This window comes from Paracoccidioides brasiliensis (genome assembly GCF_000150735.1).
Source record: "Paracoccidioides brasiliensis Pb18 unplaced genomic scaffold supercont2.14, whole genome shotgun sequence".
Classification (NCBI taxonomy): domain Eukaryota; kingdom Fungi; phylum Ascomycota; class Eurotiomycetes; order Onygenales; family Ajellomycetaceae; genus Paracoccidioides; species Paracoccidioides brasiliensis.
In genome coordinates this window covers 294967-309961 of record NW_011371371.1, presented here as the reverse complement: position 1 = coordinate 309961, position 14995 = coordinate 294967, and the positions used below count along the sequence as shown (strand labels likewise).

Here is a 14995-nt window from a genome sequence, read left to right as displayed (position 1 = left end):
TGAGAGCGTGGCAATTCTGATGGAGCAGGATGATGCTAGAGTGTGTGTCAGTTCAAATGATGCAACTAGATAAAGAAATGAATGATCTTAGTAAAATTTTTTGACATAAAGGGAACCCCACATCATCTGAAATGAAAAGGCAATGCTGTATTGAAATAGGTTCATGAAAATTGAAAATGACAAACATAGAACTTTACCCGCAACATTTATTACAAAAATATTATGAGAAATCTGTCACACATAAAATATGTGTGTTGAAGACACTAAAAACCTGTTCAGAAGAGAAGAGAATGAGAGAAAGTAAATTAAGTCATCAATAAACAATATACAGTGCAATAATGCATGCATGCGTAACAATACAATTGAAATAACCAAGAGAAATTCCATTCATTCAGTTCCGTCATATCGCATGATGTCGAGTCATCATGGTCGCCGGAAACCAATGTATGACATATACAGAGGCCCGGTGTGGGTTACAAAAACTGAAGAGAAAGCAAGTTTTAGAAGAGAAAAGCACTCGAGCTGAACAGCTCTATAAGTCCTCCATCAATAACCCAAGCGAATGTATCCGGGAAAGAGACCCGGCGACTTTTGGCGGCATGTCATCAAAGGAACTCCCAAGGGAGGCCACGATGACTAAAGAGCAAACCTAGTGAAATTAGAATGTATGCCCGGTCCGTTGCTGAGACATGTTCAACAGAAACATTAAGTGCAGTTCGATACCCAAATAGTTAAGGCGCAGGTTGGCGCAGGTTGTCCGCCTTCCTCCTTTACACTCCACCACATTTGAACATGAAATCGCGTTGAAGTAATGCATGCAAAGAGCATAAAAACGCCGACAAAAAAACATACACACTTCTTCAACGGGCCATTGCCAGGAATGAAATATGCAATACGAACCTAGCCGCTCCTGTTTGGCCGCATTGCCTTTCCTCTATCATTTTGGCTCATGAAACGCGTAAGCCAAGAACCTTCCGATTCACTGTCACTATCTCCTAGTTCATCCAGCATACGATCAATCGCGTCACCAGCTTCATGTTCTTGTAGACCATTACTTCCATCTCTGAGATACGCATCATTCGACCAATTGCTTATATCATCAGCAAAACTAACCTTCCGGGGAGGTCGAGTGGAATTGCAGGTGTTATCAAGATGTATTCCCAGACCCAAACGGCCTCCAACGGACGATGTCTGTTGAGGTGAGGGCCTGGGTAGGGGAGGGGGAGGAAGGGTAAGATGTGTGTTGCTATAATCACTCTGTTGTGTGTTCTGAGAGCTTGGATGATATCCTGAGTTTTCGGGGCTTGACATGAAAAGTAACGTTTCAATGGCGTCCTTTTCCATCAGGGCATTTTGGGATGGCGTTCTAAGCTTTGGAACTGGCATTGTGGTAGTGGTGGTATCTGGAGTCGCAGACTGGAGAGACAATTGAGGTTGGGATTGGGGAGGACTGTCGAGGATGGCTACAGTTGAATTGGTTGTTTGGGTGGATGAGGCAGAATGTCCCCTAACAGTGAATGTCATTTTTTGATAATTGTTTTGGTTTGGACGGCCATTTTGTATAAGAGAGTCATTGGGGTTTGGACGCCGCCGAGTCGCACTACCGTTTCCGGATATAATATCCGCAGGCGGTGCAAGTTTTGGTGGGTTTGCATTTGTAAAAGCAGCTGCTGGGGTAAGAGGTGGTATCCTAGGGTTTCCATTCGATGAGGAGACTTGGTTATGATTTGGGGTTAAGCTCATTGGGGTTGTAGATACTAAATCATCAGCAGAATCGGGATTTCGAAGCTTTGAAAACCCGTCAGTCGCTGATGTGCTACTGATACTGTGTCGAGCGCGTGAATGTTTAGGTCTCATAGGACAACTGGAGGAACCTTTGAATCCCAAAGGCAAAGGAGATTGCGAGGTAGATGAGTAACCTAGCCCTGGTAAAACCGTGTGTTCTTCCTCCAGGGTACGGATTGGCCACTCTTTCTCCACTTTCGCAGCTGCATAGGATAAACGTGCACGAAGCTGGGCAGACAACTAGAGAATATCACGAGTTAGCATAAAACGTGTACATGTTGACTAATATGTTCTACAGATCAAGCAACTACCTCCGTAATCCTGCTTCCAGTTGAATCAATGCTCATTGTTCTAGAACGGCGAGTTGCAGTAACTGGCTTTAGGCTTTGGAAAGGCGCCGGAAAAACAGTCGACTTCATCTCCCCGTTAGCCGTCCTTTTTTGCCCTTGTGGAATCTCAGTTGGCATATTCACCCTCGATGAACTTTCATTCAGGGCGTTTGCAACCGTTGTTTTGGACAGGTTGGTTGAGGGCAACGATCCGAGATCAACACTTCGGGAATGCGCATGAGCATATGGTGATTTCGCTAAGGAGTGGGATAATGGGAAAGGCGGATAGTCGTGGTTTGAAAGTCCAGATAATGGAGTCGATGAGGTGATATTTGGGCCCATTGCACCGGTCAAGGAGGATTGTGTGAGGGTGCTGGAGGGTGTTTGAAGGAGAGGTAAAGCGCCGTTGCTCACCACGGAAAGCGGCGAATTTGGTTTGCTGTTATTCATTGCATGGAAACCAGAAGTGTAATCTGGATTGGTCAAGTATTGTCGCGGATAGTTGAGAAAGTTGATTTTAATTACTGGGACTGCTGTTAGGGGTGCTGCTAGGGGTGCTGCTAGGGGGAGATTCGTGTACAGGATCAGAAGAAGCCGGAGACTGCGCAGATTGTTGCCTTGGGCACATTCCTTCCAAACACCAGGTGGGCCGAATATTTATTATCTTGACGTCAGCGCGCGCGGAGGGAGGGGGGATGAGACAGCACAAAAGAGATGGAAGAAAATGCAGCGCACGCGGATAGGCGGGGAAGATGATTGATTGTTGTAAGCCGGTAACCTGTGTCTAGTTGGAGGGTGGAGCTGTCTGGCGAGAATATTTCAAAAAAGAACGGCTTGCTGCTGAGAAAGACAACCTGACACCAACCAGGTTATGTGAGCCCTTCACTCCCTCTCTGAAAAATGTTGCTGTGGCTATCCGCATCAAGTCAAGTTGAGGAACCCTCTGTTGGAGAGATGAAAAGCTAATGGGGTGGTAAGAGTAGCGACCCCCTAGTAGTAGCCTGTGTGGTGGTATCGTTGGTGTTGTGCGCCATGATGATTCTAGCAACGATATCGCCCCAAAAAATGCGTCAACTTTATCCAAGAACCTGTCACTCTGCGTTGAAATGTGTTTTTCACACCAATGTCACTATCGCTGTCGTAGGAATTCGAGGGATGTGGTCAAGAGTTTCCTGATCGAGACGCGACGCGGCGCGGTCATGTGCGCTAATTTCACGTGATATAGGCGCGGCCACGTGGGTTAAAATTCATGGATCTATTATCAGGTTCCAAGATGACATAACTTCCAGTAGATATTGATGATGTAAGGAGTGGAAATGGACATTGCAAATAAATTGACGAGAAAATATAGATTGGGCCATAGAGTATATGCGTATATCTAAACCGATTCAAGGAAGTAAACTACTATACAATGCTGTTATCCCAACCTAACAATTCCGCCTCCAAAAACACTGAACTAACCCTGCTGAAACACCACGTAAAAAACGCCTCAAAAACGCCTCAAAAACATTATTTTTGGTGGTGTAGCTGGCAGCAGGGTCTTTATTCAAGGTAATTGACAGGAACAAAACAATCATCTTCTTTTCTTCCCACCTCGACCACCTTCCTGGCCATCATTCTTCCGCTTCTTCCCTTCCCGCTGCCAATATTCGTCCCGCTCCCGCTTCTCCCGTTCCTGCTTCTTCTCAGCATTCTCCGCTACCTTGGCGCGATAAACCTTCCTCCGCTTCTCCTGCGCAGCTTGGCGCTTCGCCACCTTCTCATTCCTCATGGTAGTAAGCTTCTGCAATAGATCCCGCGCTTTCTTTTCTTCGCCTCCCAAAACCACAGCCCGCTTTTGGAGATAAGACTGGCTTTGACGGGGTCTCATCTTTGTAATTTGCGACTTGAATGGAAGCTCCGCAGTCAATTGGCGAGGGACACGAAGAGGATTAAAGTGTCGTGCTGGACGTTCAATGGGTTTGTATGCAGAATCCTTTTCAAGGGGAGTGGGAATGTTTTGATCACGACGAACTTCTCCCGTTAAACGCATGCCTTTCCAGCCATGCTCATTCTCTTCATCCAAGAGGTTGGTGACTGGGTTGTAGTATCGGTGTGGCTTGATAGGGTACCAAGCACGGAGAAACACAATGTCACTCATGAGGATTTTGTCCTCAAATGTAGCACGGAAGTGTCCCTCTGGACGACTCAAAGCCCGTTTAATTTGACCCCGAATTCCAGAAACAGTTCGAATGCTCGCGCCTTCGAACTTCGCAATTTCGATAGCAGAAGTAAACATGTCCTTTATAAAAGCAGTGTTTCGGAAGATCTTGTATGGATATCCCGTTAGTTTGAGTTTCTTAACAATTTCCGTGGTTTCATCTACGTTCAACACGACACCAGTAGCTGCTATTCGGAACCCTGGGTTTTTATTGGAGAAAGATTGAACACAGCAAAAGCCGGTATTGGGAGCCACAAGGGGACCGTAAAAAGTGCCAAAACAATGCATATGTTCAGGAGTATATTTTAACATGCGATTGCGTGTTCGGGAATCGGAGATGCTGTAAACGGGTGTGGTTTGGAATCGACGCCAGCCAAGTGAGAATATGAGAGGATCGTTGGTTTTCAGAATTTTCTTGTGCCATCTATGTCTTTTGATCCTGACCTGAACAAATCCAAATCGATCTTCAGTCGGTGCAAGGCCTCCAACAATGACAGGGAAACGAGGGTTAAATCGCGTTGAGAACTCGCAAGGAACATTTTCAAGAACAATTCTGGCATACGTCCCAGCTTTGTATCCTTCAGCTCTGGCTCTGGAGAGTGCGTCGAGAAAATCAAATTCTGCTCGGTTGATGTCAAGTTGCTTTTGGAGTTTTGCCTTTTGTGCTTCGTACCAATCATCCTCTCCAAATCGCCCTTCGTCTTGTCTGTCTCCGCCATCTTTTGCATTCGCGAAACCTTCGCGATCCTCTTCCTCGAAACGAAGTTTAAGCTCTTCCTTTTTCTTCGCATTTCTTGCTCTCTCCGCTTCAAGACCTTCGGGTTCGCTTTTCTCGTTCGTTTCTTCGTTGCTGACAACAACCTCCCCAGTTTCGAGATCCTCAAACACACCGTCTCCCTCATCCTCAGAATCATCAAAATCAAACTCCCTACCTTCATCATCGTCTTCGTTCCCGCTACCATCCGATCCGTTGCCCTTCAAAATTTTGGCACGGATAAATCGATGCCGTATGGTCTGGATATTATCGTCATCTTCCCATTTTTTCTCAAGCTGCTCATAATCAAAAACTGGAATGGTCCTGTCGTCTGATTCCTCTGTTTCTACTTCAACTTTCTTGAAGAAGTCATCCTCGTCGTTATTATCATCTTCTTGAGGTACACCATCATTCTTCCCGGTCCATCTTTTGACAACATCTCGTGGGCTTATTGATTCGTCATAGAGGATCTTTGTGAGGTCAGCAATACGGTAGGGAATTTTCTTTCCAAAGTTGGCCTTGGCATGCTCAGCCAAGTTTTCCTTCCAACGTAAAGCTCCGTCATCAACCTCATCTGAATCGTCTTCGAAATCACCTTCACTTTCTATCTCCTGGTCTTCAACTGACGATATCGAACCAAGATCAGAATCGCTATCTGCAAAAGCGATATCATCTTCGTAATGTTCAACAGCGCCGTTGTGTCTTTCCCTGAAATTTGCCTCAAAATCGTCAGGCGGCATAACGTCGTCGTCATTTTCATCTTCCTCTTCCTCTTCCACTTCTTCACTTCCTTCCACGCTATCTTCTGATTCAAAACCCTCATCTTCCTCTCCTATAACATCTGTCCCATTTTCCTGTTCTTCAGTGAATCGAGCCTTTCGCTTTTGCTTACGCCCGACTTCCTCCTTCTCTTCGTCTTTTAAACCAGCAACTGTATCTCCACCCCTGAACAGTCGGACACCTGACTCGGCCTGTCCAAGTAATTTTCGTTCGCCTTGTAACCCAACAACGAGTTGCTCCCCCAGACCCCTCTTTTCATCGTTTTCAGCATCCCTATTAAACGTAGATGTCTTAACATCGATATAAACTGCATCCTTATCGACGAGGACACCACCAACATCAGACATAGGCGCAAACAGAAGCTTCTGCTTTTCACCTAGCCTCCTTCTACCGGGTTTCCCAGTTGCTTTCGCCATTGCTTTGTCCATGAAGGGCGTTGGACATGGATCAGGGAGCGCTTCTATCGATGAGACACTGAGATCACCCACACCGGGCACATGCACCCTTGCGCCAACAGCAGGGAAATTGGTACCTCGAAGGTAGCCATAGAGCGCAACTGTTCTATCACACTTGGGATTTTCCTCGACTGCTGTTGGGGCGGTGATGTCCAAAAACCGATCAACCAGACAATAAGGGTGTGAGTTTCTCCATATGAGCGGTCGAGGGTTCTTCATTACAGACAAAAACCGGGACAGATTGTGTATTTCCCGATCAGGGTACCGTCCATTGATAACGCCTGAGAGGTAAAACAGCTTCGCACCCTGATATAATTCACTCCAGAATCGATGCTTTAAGAGCTTCTTAGCTTGTCGAAGAGTACTCTGTTTCTTAAATAGATCGAGATGAGTTAGGATTCCAAAGACGTTTCCGGGCATACCACTTGCGGACAAGGAGTTGAGAAATTCCATAGTCTCCATTTCAAATCCATAATTACCATCAATCATGAGAAGGACGATATCCGCAATCTTGGCAACATCAATCATACTTGCTAGCGAGTCGGACGGGCATTCAAGGAATGTCAATCGCCTTCTTTTCGATGTGACAACAGTGAGGGGCCCAGCTGGAGAGCTTAGTGTTTGCTTCGTATAGCGCTTGATGAGGGATTTAACCAGTGTAGTTTTTCCAACCTGCATACGAAAATAGACATTAGCATCATCCTAGCATCGTCGTAGCAAAAGCGCAAGCGCATTCAGAAACTGCATATACGTACCCCTGGTGGGCCAACCACCGCAACAACGATGGGTGGCGCCTCTTCGGGCAGGCGATCCACGAGCGGGACATGGAGTCTCTTTTCCTTAATCTATATATTTCACCAGACTATGGTTAGCCCGAAATACTTCTAGGTAGGATACGAGTGCGACGAACATCATGAGATCTAGCAGCCTGTTTTTGTAGACGGCCGGCATGAGCGACAGCAAAGGCTTTGGGATTGGCCCCTACCCAAAAAAGATATTAGATATCTATCCTCTTCCGTATAGGTAAAGGTACAGCTTCCGTGAAAAAGATTGGTCGAGGCAACGTACCAGACTGATCCTTATTTTTCTTCTTCTTCTCCTTCGACTTCCGATGCGGCCGGTTGACCTGGTCCTCCATCTTAAAAGTCGCACACTTTTGCTCTTGAAGAAATTGAGCAATGAGAGCAAAGCCGTTCGAATCTCTCGCTTTAACGTCTTATCCAGTTCCAAAAATTTTGGATTCTCCAAACGTTGGAAGGTTTATCCGAGCCGATAAGCGCAGTAGCGCCCTTTCAACCTTTCAAATCGTATAAGCGATAGCCCTGTGATTGGTTCATATACATTGTCGCCACTGTTCGAGGAATTGAAGGATCTTTGGGTTGAATTCTACACAAGACTGATTTTGAGCCTAGATCTTTTGGATTTGCATCATCCATTACCCCCTACTATTAATCCAGTGTGAGCAAACCCAGCTACCTTGTCATGCTGTCCCAAGGAAAGTAAAATTCACAAGCAAGCATGTTGGCGCAGCGGAAGCGCTCCGCGCCTGCATCGAAACTAAGACTTGCTAAAAACATGATCTTTAATTTTCCTTATTTTTAATTAGTTAATTAGTTAATTAACTAATTAATTTTTGGGAACTAGATGATGCAGCAATGCTACTTGGGTGGATCTATCTTTTTCTTTCTTTTCTTTTCTTTTTTTTCTTTTTTTGACAGTATAACTTTTCCCTAGACCTGAGCACACTGCTGACTTGAGCAGGTTAATTCAACTTATCTCTTTGAGTTTAAGATCTTTTGGTATTAGATATAGCTCTTCGTAGCAGAGGATGGGTATCTATAGAGCTGAAGGCGAAACAAAAATTAGGGGAAAGAAGAGAGGTCAGAAATATGAAAAGGTGTAAATTAAAACTGTTCCAAATAAAGACCGCTATCTATGTTGTATATTACCCATCATCCATACGCGCCAATGACTACTACAGGCGTATAACACCAGCCCAACAGGAAGCAACCAGATAAATCCATCCGTTCATCCAGCCAGCAAGCCTAAAGGGGGTACGGTACTCTCAAGTGGCGGAAAAGCAAGAAAAACGAAACCCATAACCCGAAAGCCAATCCCACCATTCATTGTTTCCGCTGCTAACAATCAGCGTCTAAGAGTTGAATAAACCATTCAAAAGAAACAGAGACATCACAAAACAAAACAAACACAGAACAGACCACCTTACCTATCCATATCCAATGCAACGGCTGTAATTAGTTACGTTAGGACCGGGGCAAGTGATGTGATGCAGATAGATGTGGCGTGGTACACGGAAATGCATATGCACAGAAAGATATAAAACCTTCCCTGGATCATAAATGCTCCGTAAATCCGAGAGCAAAACTATCGGACGACGAGTAGATAGGCTTGGTGAGTGGGATTTTCCGGCACAAGAGTCCAGAAAAGGGGAGAATAAAGATATATGGGGGCACATGTCATAGGGACGATGGCGGTTATAAAAAAGTCAGGGAAGCTTGTTATTGTTGTTGTCCCAAGTAGTTCGTGCTTTGCTGAGAGGTTGGTGAATTAGAGACTTTCATTGAGGTTGGAGTTATTGTTGCAAGTCTATGTTCCCGGAGTATGGCGAGGAGAGATTCAGGGTGGTAAGGGGTGGATGAGGGTTCAAATTACTACTCGGGGCGGTTGTAGTAATGGGCCATTTCAAGACCAGCACGTTTGAAACCGCATTTTAAGTAGAACCCCTCATTCGCTTCTGAACAGTCGAGAATGCTCTGTATGATGAGTTAGCAAAACGAGAAAATGTAAACCCAAACACATTCTCACTCCCAATGTATCCCACACGCCGCCCCTGAACCCAAAGAAACAAAGACATAAAAATATTAAAAGAATCATATACCTTATAACACCCAACCTTCTGCGCCACAGAGTCCAACGCCTGAATAATGCGCAATCCCAATTTCTTCCCCTGCTGCCCACTCTCCACCGCAATATCCTCCACATGCCCCACCAAACCAAGCGAGTGAATAAACTTGCGCTCAACAATCAGGCTCCCTGTCCCAACCACCGTCCCATGCCCATCGCAGACAACAAGCAGAAAGTACTCTTCATTCCGCTTCGCCATCCAGTCATAGCGCTCATTCCATTGGTCCATGGTGAAGTCGCCGACACTGGTGAGCTCGCGGAGCACGTCCAGGTAGCCGGAGGTGTAGTCTGAGCGTCTTAAGGGCCGGATTGTGTAGTTTTCTGGAAGCTGTGCCTGGACAGAGGGGGAGATGTAGGTTGGGCAGAAGAGGGGGGTGTCATCTTCTATGGAGTTGGAGGAGGCTGGGTTAAGAAGGAGAGAGTGGGAGGGGGGCGGAGAGAGATTGTGCTTGTCTATCCCGTTTGTTGTTGTGGAGGCAGTTTCGGTGGTCATTGTGAAGGATTGTGATGACAGATAGGAGAGGAAGGAAGATATACATATATATATCGCAATTAGGTGTGATCTTCCTTTCTGTACTCCGTTGGCATGTATATGTGGGATATATCGGAGGAGAACCTGTTGAGACGAGTGTCCTTGAAGGACACGACAATTGGAGTTAACAGATGTGACGAAAGGCGACAGAGTGCAATCAAGGGCGATTAAGAGGGGGTTGTCAATGGGTGAATGCGATTCGCTCAAGCTAGTGTAAGTTATAAAAAACAAAAAAGGTGTGAAAAAGAACAGGTCGTCAGTGGTTGTATTTATGGGATTGAGGCGGAGGCTTGCAAAATGATAGGGGATGTTTCAGGTGCTGAGTTTGATGGATTAGACAGAAAGTTTCAGGAACGGCCTGCTTATTAATATAACACATGATTAGTTACAGCCTTAGCCGGACTGGTAACCTTTGCTCCAATGATGTATATAATTGACCTATATTCCTACACATCCTACTACTAGAACGACTCCTTTCATCTATGCGCCCAAGAAAATGGGAGAAGAGAGCCGAAGAATGGAAAAATGTGAAATTTTTACAATGAGAAAAAGCAAATCCCTTGAAAGCACACCTAGGAAGAGCCGGCATGGCATGCAGGAGATGCATGTGCATAGTAGAATAAACACCTATTTCTTTTCCTTGGGGCTAATCATCAGCTCCGGACGGACATGGGCGTCAAATTGCTCCTCGGTAAGAGCCTTTAGTTCCATCGCGCTCTGCTTCAGGGTCAATCCCTTCTTATGCGCATTCTTAGCAACCTTAGAAGCCATGTCGTATCCAATCACCGGGTTCAAACAGGTTACAAGCATCAAGCTGCATGAGACGTATTTCGTTGTCAGTTATCACCTTTCAAATATGGTCAATGGGGTATCACTGGCTCTCCAAGGATTTTTTTTTTTAAAAATATATATATATATATATATATATAAAATAAGAGAAACATTACCTTTCATGCAACAAAGCAGAGATTCTCTTCTCATCAGCCTGAATCCCAACAACCAAATTTTTCTCAAATGATCGCATGCCATCGCTCAAGATGCGGATGCTATGCAAGAGATTACGAATCATAAGCGGCTTATAGACATTCAACTCAAACTGCCCATTCATCCCCCCCACCGTAGCCGCAACATGATTCCCCATCACCTGTGCGCAAATCATCGTCAACGCCTCACACTGCGTCGGGTTAACTTTACCAGGCATGATGGAAGAACCAGGCTCATTTTCGGGCAGGATGAGTTCACCCAGACCACAGCGGGGTCCTGAGCCAAGATAGCGGATGTCCTGCGCGATCTTGAAGAGGGAGCAGGCGAGTGTGTTGAGGGATCCTGACGCCTCGACGACAGCATCGTGCGCGGCGAGAACCTCAAACTTGTTCGGGGCTGTCTTGAATTCGGTACCGGTCATCTTGCTGATTTCTTCTGCGACTGCAACGTCGAAGCCCTTGAAGGTGTTAAGGCCTGTGCCAACGGCTGTACCGCCCTGCGCGAGATAGCGGAGGTGCGGGAGTGTGTTTTGGACGCGCTCAATGCCACGGTCCAGCTGCGCGACGTAGCCAGAGAATTCCTGGCCTAGGGTGAGAGGGGTGGCATCCTGCAAGTGTGTTCGGCCGATTTTGATGATTTTCTGGAACTGCTCGACCTTTGCTTGAAGAGCATTGCGGAGGCTGGTGAGGGATGGGAGCAGCGATTCCTCAAGTTCCAGCACGGCTGCAATGTGCATGACGGTGGGGAAGGAGTCGTTGGACGAGGCGGACATGTTGACATGGTCATTGGGGTGGACCGGTTTCTTCGTACCCATGGTACCGCCCAGGATCTCGATGGCGCGGTTCGAGATGACTTCGTTGCTGTTCATGTTGGATTGGGTTCCGGAGCCGGTTTGCCAGACAACTAGTGGGAAGTGGTTGATGAGTTTGAGCGATGCGACTTCTGCAGCGGCTTGCTGGATAGCTTTGCCTATGGTAGGATCTTAAGAACAATAAAACATCAGTTGCAAGTCTCTTGCTGTTTACACCAATAAGGTTATTTACCAAGTCCATATCTCATGTTCACAGTCGCAGCGGCGCCCTTAAGAATCCCGAACGCTCGCACAATGGGTGGCGGCATCCGGTCTTGTGGCTGGTTGATATCGAAGTTGGTCAGAGACCTGCACAATTTCCACCCAGCAGTGTCAATATAACAATCCTTTTCCGTATATGCAGAATCGACGTTTGTTTATTTGCAGCATCCCTACCGTTGTGTTTGTGCGCCCCAGTATTTATCCGCGGGGACCTATACGCAAATCGTCGTCAGGAACAAATGAATTGTCTCGAGAGAATCCACATAACAGCTACATAAACCATACCTGGATTTCGCCAAAGGCATCGGTTTCCGTTCTAAAAGCCTAAGCAAACCAATTCCAAATATCAAGTCAGAACCATTTTCACTCTCAAGCAATTATAATCATTACCAATCCTATCTCCGGTCGCGGGAAGAAGAGTCAAGAAGTAACCGCACCATCGTAGCACTGGTAGATGCAAATCCTCTCTTTGCAAAGGTGGCACCAGGATTGTTATAAACACAACGATTCAGATAGCCGCCTTGCTTTTGGGTTAGCGATAAAGAACTTATTGGTCTGCGGGCATTGAATCGATTGGCAAATGCAGCAGATCGCGACGACGATGATCTCGCAAAGGAACTACACAATAAATTCGGTTGTGAGGAGCGACATGCATAAGTTAGGGCTGACAGTGAACCCTGCAGCGGTGCCGCACACGTCGTTGAAGCGCTCGAGAGGGAGGTCAGCATGGTTTCTGGCGGCGAGGGGAAATGTCGGACAGCAGGGGGTGATGTTACCGCCTGTATCGGGCTAGTAAAATTTTGACACAAGTAACGTAAAGAGGTTAGGGGGGGGGAATGGAAAATTAAAAATATAAAACAGGAATAGGGCAATTTGAGACGGTGGAAAGGAAAGTAAAGTCAAAGCAAGCACTTCTAGGTCTATAATAATATACAGCTTTCTATTGAGGATAGTGAAGAAGAAAAAGAACATTGGACGATTTTGAAAATTTGAAGGTTGGACAAAATATAATTACGTCCCATGATTTGCTGATGAACCTCACCCGAGTCTCCCCGGTTACGCGGTGGTACTGTATTCTGTGGTTCGGGTGAGCGATATTTATGCCTATGTATGCGAACAGATATGTTTTGGTATGACGCTTGTGTATTTTTGTTCTAAGGTTCATAACTAGGCCTTATTTGGTATAGTCTCCCCCGCATGCTCTGATGCTTCCGAAGCATTCATGAATGAGGAAATAAAAGAACAACATCTGATCAGCCATCTTCAACTGCAAGATCTTTATAAATCAATATGCAGACTACCTATCTGTGAATTCACAGTTTGATGATGTGCCAGTCATTTGTCCAGTTGAACAGCTTGAGAACTAATCACCATTTCTCTCAGTGCATTTTGCCTTGTTGCAGGTTAAGAAGCCCTTTCTCACCACAATGAGATGCGAGAATGAGGTAGAACCCCTTCATGATAACTTTCACTTTGTTTTCCTATTGACTTGAGAAAATCATCTAAATCATTCTATTTGGCTATTTCTAAGCCATAGCCTTCTTGATGGATTTAACATGAAAAAGATGAGCCACAAGAAAATCCATTGCTAATAAAACACAAGATAACAGAAACTATCCAAAGAAACTGTTTAACCTGTTAACCCTCCAAAGGGACCTTTGAAGAAAGCTGAATTTTCAATCCTTGCTTACAGATTTCCAACTATATGCAGCCAAAGGGCAGCATTATCACATAACTAAACACTAAACACTAAACCAACCCACCACACATCCAATGGCCTGCTGTGGACTAAGGCCAAAAGCAAAAGCAAGCAACGTACTTCCAATCGTCCAGGTGGAAACGCACGAGCCCGATACCGTCCAGTATCCTGGTAGTCCATTGCAGTGATTAGGGGAGAGCTGCAATGCGCTTTGCCGTCACCGTAAAATACACACATGAGAAAAGCGAATACCGAAATACCCCCAGATCCCCCATGTTCCTCCTCTCTGGCGGAATCGGAATCAGGTCACGGTTGCGCCAGGTGGTATAGGCGTTTTCGTCAATTGGACTTTGTTTGCCTCCGTTTACTGCTCAGCGAGAGGTTCCTTTCATGAATGCAGGGGGAAAGAAAGATGGGAGATGGATAGTGTCCTTACACAACCACCCGTCTTTTCAATTCTTCCCAATCAAACCGCATATTGGCTTGGTGGTGCTTGATATGTTTTGGCAAAAGATAGACAGCACGCCAGTCCTTGATTATCAAAACAAACACCAGGGGAATCGAAATCTGCTATTCCGCGCATAACAGGAGACGAGACTTGCACCTCTAGGTAACTAACTTAATGGTTTATGCGAATTCTTTGAATTTTTAAGGGTGAAGGTAAACTAAACTCGATTCCCTCAAGAGATCCACGAAGCTAGCAGGCAGTATATAACTAGCTAGTTATACTTATAAACAGACATAACATACAATCCAACTCCCCGAACCTTGAAGTCAATAACTAGCAAGTGCTAAATATGATATGAAAAGAAACATGAATGATTCCATGTAACTAGTTACCATTTATTTGCCTTTCTTTCCGCCTAACTGACCTAAACTACATCTTCCCCCCCTTGTTTTTTTGGCTTCCAACCATCACACAGCTACTTAAGCCGACAGACCAAACTCGCAGAGTAACCATTTCAGAAACACTTGCTTCCATTTTGCCCCCTCCACGTACCCCGTAGAACGAAAGGATCGGGTTGGAGAAAAATGTCCTCCCCATGACGGTAATCAAATATAATATATTAGGAAGAAATGGTAAAAAAGATTCTTTTTTATCTTTGTTAACAAAAAGGAATTCGCACTAAAACTATTTGGAAAAAACTATTAGGAAATGAAAAGGGACCAGGACCATCTATCTCATTGTAAAGGAACCTTGATTAATTATCAGGGGAGGAAGCGTTGATAACTACTGGAAAACCGGGAAGAAAAACATCGATGGAAAATGACATTAAGCTCTCCCTCATACACTAAAGTCTGTATCTTTGTTTTCGTCAATGTCGAGCCTGTTCCTATCTTCTCTCTACTCTCCTTTTTTTGTAGGAAAAAAAATTAGAAACAAAAACAAAGGCCGTACGTAACAACAGAACATACGTTAAAAAAAATATATAAAAATATAAAAAAGAACCCATTGATAGACCACCACAATCACAACAAA

General features: G+C 45.3%; 5 protein-coding genes across 5 annotated transcripts; 1 reads left to right on the top strand and 4 right to left on the bottom strand.

Moving 5' to 3' along the window:
• Positions 1 to 425: 425 nt before the first annotated feature.
• PADG_12416 (uncharacterized protein) lies at positions 426 to 653 on the top strand (the record flags this gene model as incomplete). Its single annotated transcript, XM_010765190.1, has 1 exon — positions 426 to 653. The coding sequence occupies one exon, from the start codon at positions 426 to 428 to the stop codon at positions 651 to 653; it is 228 nt and encodes a 75-aa protein (XP_010763492.1).
• Positions 654 to 900: 247 nt separating this feature from the next.
• Positions 901 to 2564, bottom strand: PADG_08122 (uncharacterized protein; the record flags this gene model as incomplete). Its single annotated transcript, XM_010765147.1, has 2 exons — positions 901 to 2025; positions 2097 to 2564. 2 exons carry the CDS (start codon positions 2562 to 2564, stop codon positions 901 to 903), a joined length of 1593 nt encoding a protein of 530 aa, XP_010763449.1.
• Positions 2565 to 3687: 1123 nt separating this feature from the next.
• PADG_08121 (GTPase BMS1) lies at positions 3688 to 7441 on the bottom strand (the record flags this gene model as incomplete). The annotated part of the gene is made up of 4 exons (XM_010765146.1): positions 3688 to 6975; positions 7059 to 7148; positions 7214 to 7284; positions 7372 to 7441. The coding sequence occupies 4 exons, from the start codon at positions 7439 to 7441 to the stop codon at positions 3688 to 3690; spliced, it is 3519 nt and encodes a 1172-aa protein (XP_010763448.1).
• Positions 7442 to 8975: 1534 nt separating this feature from the next.
• On the bottom strand, positions 8976 to 9721 carry PADG_08120 (glucosamine 6-phosphate N-acetyltransferase; the record flags this gene model as incomplete). Its single annotated transcript, XM_010765177.1, has 2 exons — positions 8976 to 9077; positions 9203 to 9721. The coding sequence occupies 2 exons, from the start codon at positions 9719 to 9721 to the stop codon at positions 8976 to 8978; spliced, it is 621 nt and encodes a 206-aa protein (XP_010763479.1).
• A 666-nt stretch (positions 9722 to 10387) lies between these two features.
• PADG_08119 (fumarate hydratase, mitochondrial) lies at positions 10388 to 13695 on the bottom strand (the record flags this gene model as incomplete). Its single annotated transcript, XM_010765145.1, has 8 exons — positions 10388 to 10574; positions 10708 to 11725; positions 11788 to 11903; positions 11991 to 12028; positions 12102 to 12140; positions 12254 to 12434; positions 12511 to 12605; positions 13636 to 13695. 8 exons carry the CDS (start codon positions 13693 to 13695, stop codon positions 10388 to 10390), a joined length of 1734 nt encoding a protein of 577 aa, XP_010763447.1.
• Between the last annotated feature and the right edge of the window lie 1300 nt (positions 13696 to 14995).